An 8740-nucleotide genomic window follows, 5' to 3' on the forward strand; every position below is an offset into this window, starting at 1 on the left:
TTGCGTAGGAATCAAATAAGCGGAAGTAAATGACGTTAGCATACTCTTTGTATAAGCTTTGAACGTGCCCGTCGGGTACATCGCTGTACGAATTGTCGAATTAAAAGGCAAATCCTTCCTACAGAGTTCCGTATTTACAGAGCGCACTATTTTTCCAGAAACCGAACCTTCGGATAGAGAGATGACTCTTGCTCTTAATTATTTCTGTATGTTTAATATCGAGACAATATGTATATGCGAACGTATTACGTAGTACAAAGCACCGAAAATTATTGGTCATGCAAAAATGTGCGTATTTTTCACGACGTCTAGATTGAAAATTTGTCGCGACAGCAAGTGTAAGCACAAATGTTAAGTACGGTTAAACATAAAGCAATAAAAAGCTATTTCTTCGACCGAAGTTCCCGCGAATCCTGAATTTTATGAAAAGTACGATATTTCCGGTGCTTGGTACGCGTGTAACATTGTAAACGACTCCCTGTATGTAGCTAGCTACAGCATCATGTGGATTTATTACTGTTATTGGATTGGACGAATGTGTTTATACATAACGTACGCGAGCATAATCGATATTGCGTTCATTACCCTCTCCTACTTGAATGTCAATGCGAAGGTACGCGCCTGATGAATTTGGGCTTTTTGGGTTCTTGTATAATTAATCTCTGATTGGTAATCATCAACACGTTTAGTTTATTGTAATTAATGTAACAGTTATTAATGGAACAGTATTATTATGATTAGAAAATATACTATACATAATTCGATAATATGAGTTTACATTATATTATATTATTATAATCGTATGCATTCTTTCCCGCCACTGCGTGCTTTTATTTTATATATTAATGGAACTATATTTTAAACATTGTTTATTTGAAATATCATTATTTCTATATATGTAACGTATTATTAAATATTTTTACGCTTTTACGAATGTTCAAACGTTTATGGAGTACATGGTTTCGTGTGAAATTATCGAAGAACTACAACTATTTACTTGGCAAAACTCTCTCGCTCTCTCTCTTCCCCCTTCCTCTCCCTCTCACCCCCCCCCCCCTTTCTCTCTCTCGTTCTTTCACCTTCATTACTTGTCTGTTTCTTCTAAGGAGCATAAATTATCAACAAAATCAAGATGTTTTTTTAAAAGACGATAGCAATGTTATCGACTTCTAAGAAGCTGTAGTCAAGTGCATGCTACGAATTCACGTAAGGTTGCAGCACCAGGTTCCTTTCAGTGGAACCAGTTCCACTTAAAAAAAACTGGTGGTGCAATCTTACGTGAATTCGTAGCATGCACTTGACTAAAGCTTCTTAGAAGTCGATAACATTGCTATCGTCTTTTAAAAAACATCTTGATTTTGTTGATAGTTTATGCTCCTTAGAAGAAACAGACAAGTAATGAAGGTGAAAGAACGAGAGAGAGAGAGAGAGAAAGAGAGGGGGTTGAGAGGGAGAGGGAGAAGGAGGGGGAGAGGGAGGGAGGGAGAGAAAGAGAGAGAGAGAGAGAGATTGAAAAATCCATATTTAAACATTTCAAACTATTCTGTGCTACGCAAGCGTGAAGAGTATTGTGCCATTTTTCATCAGCGCTTAAGTCCTGTTTAACAAATTGTATAAAAATAACATAATGTGAAATTAAATTATATACATGATAAAAAACGTTCTGATGATTTAAACTACAATTCTAATAAGCCTACTTTTATAATCGTATTTACTACAGTTGAGAAAATTTCTCCTGCGTGAGAAAGATAGCGAATCTTTGAACTAGTTTAAAAACCGCTGGTTCCCATTGTTAAATGACCAATCAATGACAGAGCTATTGACGTCAGGGGAATATTTGCTCTATAGGGCGCATGTATGCCTTCTCTCCCTGGAGCGCATATAAAGCTCAGTTTGCGTAATGAAGCCGTGTCAATGGCGGCGGCATGCTTTGAACCCGCGGCAATTCTCACGGCCGGGGAAAGGCGCTCTAGGAACCAAGAAGAAACGTTAATTCTTTCCGAATATCTATTGCCTCCTTTCTTTGCTCCTCTTGCCGATGTCGACGCAACAGGTCGTATTATGACGAGGGTGTCGTTTCTCTGCGAGTAAAATTGCTGCACCGCGCCGAAACACCCCTTCGGATACAATTCGTATACCCCGCTCGAACCGAGGAGCACACAAATTTATGGACCTCTAGAGCCGACACCTGCTCACCTACGTCAGGTACAATTCCTGTTCCCACCTGCGGCTGCCTCGCGAATGACAATTCCTTTGATCGTGCGACAGCTTGGATCGGGAACGAACTCGAAGTTCGGATCTCGTTTCGCTGGGCGAAGTCTCGATCCAAGCGTGCCTGCAGCTTTATGTGGATTTTCGTTAAACGCCTGTTTGTAATAGAATTAAAACCGTATGCTCCGGTTTCTCGTCGGTTATTAGCGTCATTGATCAGCTGGTCTATTGTCTGTAAACGACGCGTAATAAATGAATAGTGACTTGTACCACCCGTCCACGACAGGAGCCTCCAAGATTATTTTTGATTTCCCGTTCTGTTTCTTTGGGTTCTCGTTCGGAAGATGATTAATGACAAATTCGTTATACGTTTCTTAATGGGCAGGTAGGTCGAAATGGTATATCCGCTCATTTCAGTCAAAGGTTCCCGCAAATCTCTCTCTCTCTCTCTCCCTCCTCCTACCCTCTCCCTCTCCCCCCTCTCTCTTTCTCTAAGTTATGTTTTATAGAATAAAATTTAGCGAAAGTATAAAATTAAAAAAAAATGTCTCAATTAAATCTCTTTTAGCACGTCAAATACATCAATATCAAGATTGCATGCATCACTATCTTTAAAAAAAAAGATACAGGCACATCGTTGTATCGATTTATATTTGTTGACCACGGACATCAAGTTGAGGGATCTGCTGTTGTCAAATGGTAATGCTTCCCTTTCATTTGTCCTGCTCTCGAACCTTTCTTCACGCGGGGATCTCTTCTCCATCTCTGTTTCTCTTTTACATGACTGTTTCCAAAGAAACTTTTCTAAGGCAGAATACCGAGGACATCGCGCACAAAATTCTACAGTCTGGTAGTAGACTCCTCGAGCCTAAGCAATCAACGACCGTCATCAAAGGAAATAGAAAATGTTTCGTCCAGCGCGAGAACGTTAAGATTCGAAGAAACATTACACATCTAAGGAGCCGCCATATCAAAAAATAAAACGTAGATGAAACGTATCGGTATTTCGCTAATGCAACGTACAAATTCCATGACAAATGTTAGAGTCACGCAACGTAGGAAACTATAAATTATGCATCAAAACGTAAAACGTCGTAATATGTATAAATTTACAGCATAAAAGTAACAACTATTAAACAGAGAAATTTAAATAAAAATGATCTCTGACAAGAAAATGTAAATACACTTAAGAAAACTATCTAATGTACAATACATTGTGCATTATTTTATTTCCAGTCCGATAAATCCTGATTAGCGACTGATCATTTAATTATACCGCTGAACGTTTCACGTCGGAGCAGCAGTTGGTAGGAAATTAGTGATCCTCTACAGACGAGAAGACCGAAGGAAGAGGACCAAGGGGATAATATATTTCTCCTCGGTCTTAATAGTCTTTCGGCACTCTTTTGTGAGACAGTCGGACCTTTCGATCCATAACCAGCTTTTATTTTTGAGAAACCGAACAAGCACACTTCCGAAGTTCGCTACATAACTCAGAAGCGTTTATAGTTAGCTAGAAATCCATTCGCCCAGAGGTCGTTTTAATACCACCAGGACCGCGGTTACATGCTTTACGACTTGTTGGATACAAAAAGCCTACACCTGTATCTTCGATCCGAAAAGATTTCAAGTTAATGCGGCAATTCGTGATCGCCGAAAAAAAGGGGGATCACGATGATGCATTCCGCTACATCTGTAGCAAAGTAAATATGACTTAGGTCCTATTACCGTTGAAATCTGACTTGACGTCAAATTTTTTATATCACACGGTAGAATTTATATTTACGAATTATCATTCCGTCATTAAAATTTCTTCTGTCTAAAAAAGATATTTTCTGAATACTTATCATTAGCTTCTCATCAATTGTACAAAAAGTTTATTGCAAAAACTATCATCAAAGCCAGTGCTTTAGTTTTTCTCAAAAAATTTCTTAAAACTTTTTAATGCAAGTCTCACAGTCTTGTCTTGAATCACATCTTGAAGAAAGGTAAAACTGTTTCGTTTCTTATTAGTGTCGGTTTGTTTAATTGCAAAAAGAAGAGTTGTTTATAAAAATCTAATAGCTTTAAATAGAATACCGGTCTGTGTTTTCGGTTGTTTTAAGAGCGATATATCACAAAGTCGATTTTAAACAAACTAATAATATTGTTTTTATTTTATTAAGAATTCAATTAACCAAGTTAGTTTAATTAATGTTTCTTATAAGTAATAGAGATGGACAGGGTACTGAAATCTTCACACTATGATTGTAAGATAAATGAGCTATTGTGTCATCCAGGTAGAAAAGATATACCGACAGATATACAATTTACTTGCATTTACATGCTTTTTCGCATTCAATATCCATGAATGCACTTAAAGACGTCATGCAGTGTGGGATAACGTTCAAGGAATCCCAAAAGAATTTTCTTTTCGATCTTCGCTGAGAATCATATCGTTTCATGCCGTATTTTAGAGAACTTTATGTGACAGATTTAAACATTTTATCATGCATTTTATTAATAATTATATTTAGTACTAGTTAAATGTATCTTCAATTTTTTATTTTCTTCAATCATCTCTTTAACGGGAAGGAAAATATTGATGTTCCTGATATAAAATCGATACACGTTCTTCATTTTTGCAAACTTTTATAGATTTGCAATATTGGAAAAATGTCTAAAGGGGTGATTTAATTAAAAGTCTTGCGCGGAATTGCACACTTCAGCCGTATCTATAAACTTTATGACGAAGGTATGCCATGAATAAACAAAGAGTTTTATTTTTCGACTTATGAGATAATTGTCTTTGACGTATCCGGTACGGGCTGAGATTAACTTCTCAAACTGGAAGTTTAAATCGCTTGGCCATGAAAATGTAACGCCTCGCGAAGGCTGACCGTATACGTGCACGCATTAAAAACCCGCACGCAAGCATACGCGATCGGAGAGAGGAATAAAGAACAACGCTACGGGCGACCATTGGCCATCGTATAATTACGTCGACGTACAAGTTTCGCGCGATGGCATTCGCGTCTTTAAACGAAGCGACATCGGGCGCGCAGGACCGCTAATTAAACCGAAAAGCCTCATCCGCTAATTAAATCCAAACGATTAAGCTTATTCCCCACCACCACCACTACCCCCCCCCCCTTCGTTGCCGCGTTTATCGATAATTATTACCTACCAGAACGATCGCCTTCGAAACTTGGGCGGTCAAAACGCGGAGCAATGATTTTGCCTGCGGTCAGAATTCGATGCTATTTGAACTCAATGCATATGCTAAATTCGTTATCCTAAAAAATGAAAGGGAACAGAACAAAGAAGAATGGTAGACTTTGCTGATCTCCGGAAAGAAAAGTAAAAGAAAAAGAGGAAAAATTCAAATAATTAAAACAACATTTTTTTAAATTTAAAATTATCTGTTCTTAAATTAAAGTAATGCGTGTTTTAATTTGTTTATTAATTTTTAAATTTAAGGTAACAAGCTATTAGGAGCCACCTAATAAATAATTTTCTTGAGTAAAGTAATATTTTTTTTATTAAGATGTTTTTTTTATCAGTGTACCAAATAATATGAGCGAATTTTCGATGCGCTATTTAGAAGAGTAAAATGCTATAAACATAGAAATCTCTTTCAGTTACCAGTAATAGATAACAATAACCAAGCTTCTTTAGTCGACATTAACCGGCCAGTGTTTCAATACCGAAAATTTATTGCGAAAAATATTACCTGAGGGCTGAAACCTGCACTTCCCTTCTCTCTCTGGCTGCGTTCGAGGAGACGCAGCTATTAGCATCTCCCCGGGCGTCTCATCAATTCAATCACTGAGAGACATGAGACATACAATATCTCCAGACGTCCGCCTAGAGAGAAGGGAAGTCCAGGTTGCAGGTCAGCAAGGGAAGTCCCTTCGCAATAATATTCTTCACAATAAATTTTCTGTAGCAAAACACTGGCCGGTTAATGTCGACTAAAAAGCTTGATTATTAAATTGCTATAACATTCTCGTCTAAACCTACATTTTACGTGATGATAGATTAATTGTAAGCAGTATTGTTCGTACATCTTAATCAGGTCTTAACTTCTTTAAAAAGTAATAAATTGGTGTATTGTACAAAGGAAAATGCGTGCCGCAACGTAAGTTTCGAGAGACAAAAAAAATAACCGTCAAGTTATATAAAAGTTAAAAAAATATTTTTTGTTATTTATTGAATCTTGTGACTATATGTTAAAACTTTCTTGTTGTTTGTAATTAATTATAAACCTTTTAAAATATTACATGGCATGACAGACAAATAAATGTGCGCATGCGTCAGAGGATTCATCCCCACTTTAGTAGGACTGTCTTCTCGAACGTCTCTCCGTCATTTCTCAACGACCAAACCAACGCGACGTTAGTGCAACCCTAAGTGATCGTATCTTCGTATAGGAAACATTCGATTTTCCATTGTCGCTCTGGAAATGCAGAAACTTCACAAATCGATTTCACTGGCTGCAGAGAAGTTGCAAGTTATAAATTAAATGTAAAAATTAATGTTTAATATAACATTAAAAGAGTACGTTTTTATCTTGGAAATCTGCATATATATATATATATGTTTTTTAAATGTAATAGCATATGATTTTACTAATTCTGCATATAATTTATTTCTGTTAATAATTGCAATAAATTAGAAAAGTAAATTTTATTTTTCTACATTTATTGCATAACCTAATTATTTATTTTCTACACTAGTTGTAGCGCGCACATGGCACCACTAGATCAAAAAACAATAAAATCATGGGTCGAGGAAATTATTGTACCGCAACAGGTTAGTCTAGATTCGTGCATAATTATGTGACTTCTCACGCTTATGTGTGTTTATATGAGGGGAAGGGCCATCGCACACACAAAATTGCATAGTTGCATATACATAGCACAAGACCGTCTGGACCAATGAGCGCGTTATGTAAATCAATATGGCGACTCAATGTTCGATGTTCGTTGGTTCAAACGGTTTTCATGCACATGCAGCTATGCGATTTTGTGTGCGATGGCCCGAGGAGTGATGCAACTTCGCTGCATAGGAGGAAAGGAGGAAGTAAAATTTCATTGTGCGTACAATGTTCGTTTCTCCTCTGTATTGATAACAACGGTTTGAAATTAAGAGGTCAGAAATGTATACCTTGTGAACGATCTTAAAATAAACATTATTCGGAATTTAAAAATATCACCATTTTGCAATCATGTTGTTGTCTTGTAATCATACATATACTGTGTGTCATCTTTGACAAATATGTACACATGCCACTGTACTATTTTGCTTGTCACTAACATATAATACATTATTTTATTCACTTATTTTGCATTGTCCTTTATTCTGTTTCTTGTGCTATATTGAAATTTGTTAAAAGTATTTAAAGACATTTCATATGTAACAATCGTATAAAATTTCTTTCTGCATATGTTTTCCTTCTACTTACATCTACCTTTTATTTGCAGGAACCCATTGAAACGGCAACCCCGATTTCATCCTTCGAGTCTCATACGGAACGAATAAAGCAGATGCCTCTTCATCCAACAGAGTACAATATTGACAATGTGTATGGTATAAATATAAACGATAATTTTTACAGGCACGATGATTATCTAATGCCAAATTATCGCTATGGAATGAACCATAATGCCATTTCTGTCAGCTCTTCCAACGTAAATCGCCAAGGTGGCTTTAAATACGACCCGTCCTCGTATACTCTGCCGAGTACACCGATTTATCACGTGCCATACCAGAGTGCCACTGCTTATCCAAAAAGTTGTGAACCCTTACCGTTATACAGCAATACACATACAGCGATAGCAGCGCGCGATATGATGACCGGCTTATCGTATACAATGCAGGACTATTACGATCACCAGATTACGGCAGTTTCTCCGAATAGCCAATATTATCCTTCACCGAATAATCCTACTCTCCCGAAAGATTCGTGGGAAAAACTACCTAATTTTTATACAAACGGGTTAAACGATCATTATCGTTCGTCAATAATGGGACTCTCGGATTCGCAACTTCCAGGCTTTGTACACAAACCCAGTAAAACCAATAGGAGGAAATGCGAGTGCTCTAATTGTACTGTCGACAAAGACAAAGCACTGCTTGGCAATGACGGCAAACGGCTACACCTATGTCCCATGCATGGATGTGGAAAGATCTTCAGCAAATCGTCGCACGTTAAGGCGCATGTCAGAAAGCACAGCGGCGAACGACCGTACCACTGTAACTGGATTGTGTGTGGAAAAAGATTCACGCGGAGTGACGAGCTGCATCGTCATTATCGCACGCATACTGGCGAAAGGAAACATATCTGCCACATATGCAGTAAAACATTTAGCAGAAGTGACCATCTCAACAAGCATGCAAAGATACACGAGAAGGGAAATGATAAATCTTATGCGATTAGGACTGATACGAACAAGGACAATTTACCCGTGACAAGCATCCGTGCCGAAATCTCGGACTCCTCGACTACTCCTTTGGAATATTTTTCCTTTCTTAAGAATGTATCGGA

The 8740-nt window shown here is 37.5% G+C and overlaps 1 protein-coding gene across 1 annotated transcript in view; it reads left to right on the plus strand.

Moving 5' to 3' along the window:
• The first annotated feature begins 7318 nt into the window (after window positions 1-7318).
• The window catches only part of LOC105567211 (transcription factor Sp9-like), a 6375-nt gene continuing 4953 nt past the window's right edge, over window positions 7319-8740 (plus strand). Inside the window, exon 1 of the mRNA XM_012021887.1 lies at window positions 7319-8732. Within this exon, the coding sequence (XP_011877277.1) occupies window positions 7740-8732 (993 nt within the window). The 5' untranslated portion in view covers window positions 7319-7739. The remainder of the gene's footprint in view (window positions 8733-8740) is intronic.

This window comes from Vollenhovia emeryi, unplaced genomic scaffold (assembly GCF_000949405.1).
Source record: "Vollenhovia emeryi isolate VEMERY1.0 unplaced genomic scaffold, V.emery_V1.0 DF939140.1, whole genome shotgun sequence".
In the NCBI taxonomy this organism is placed as follows: domain Eukaryota; kingdom Metazoa; phylum Arthropoda; class Insecta; order Hymenoptera; family Formicidae; genus Vollenhovia; species Vollenhovia emeryi.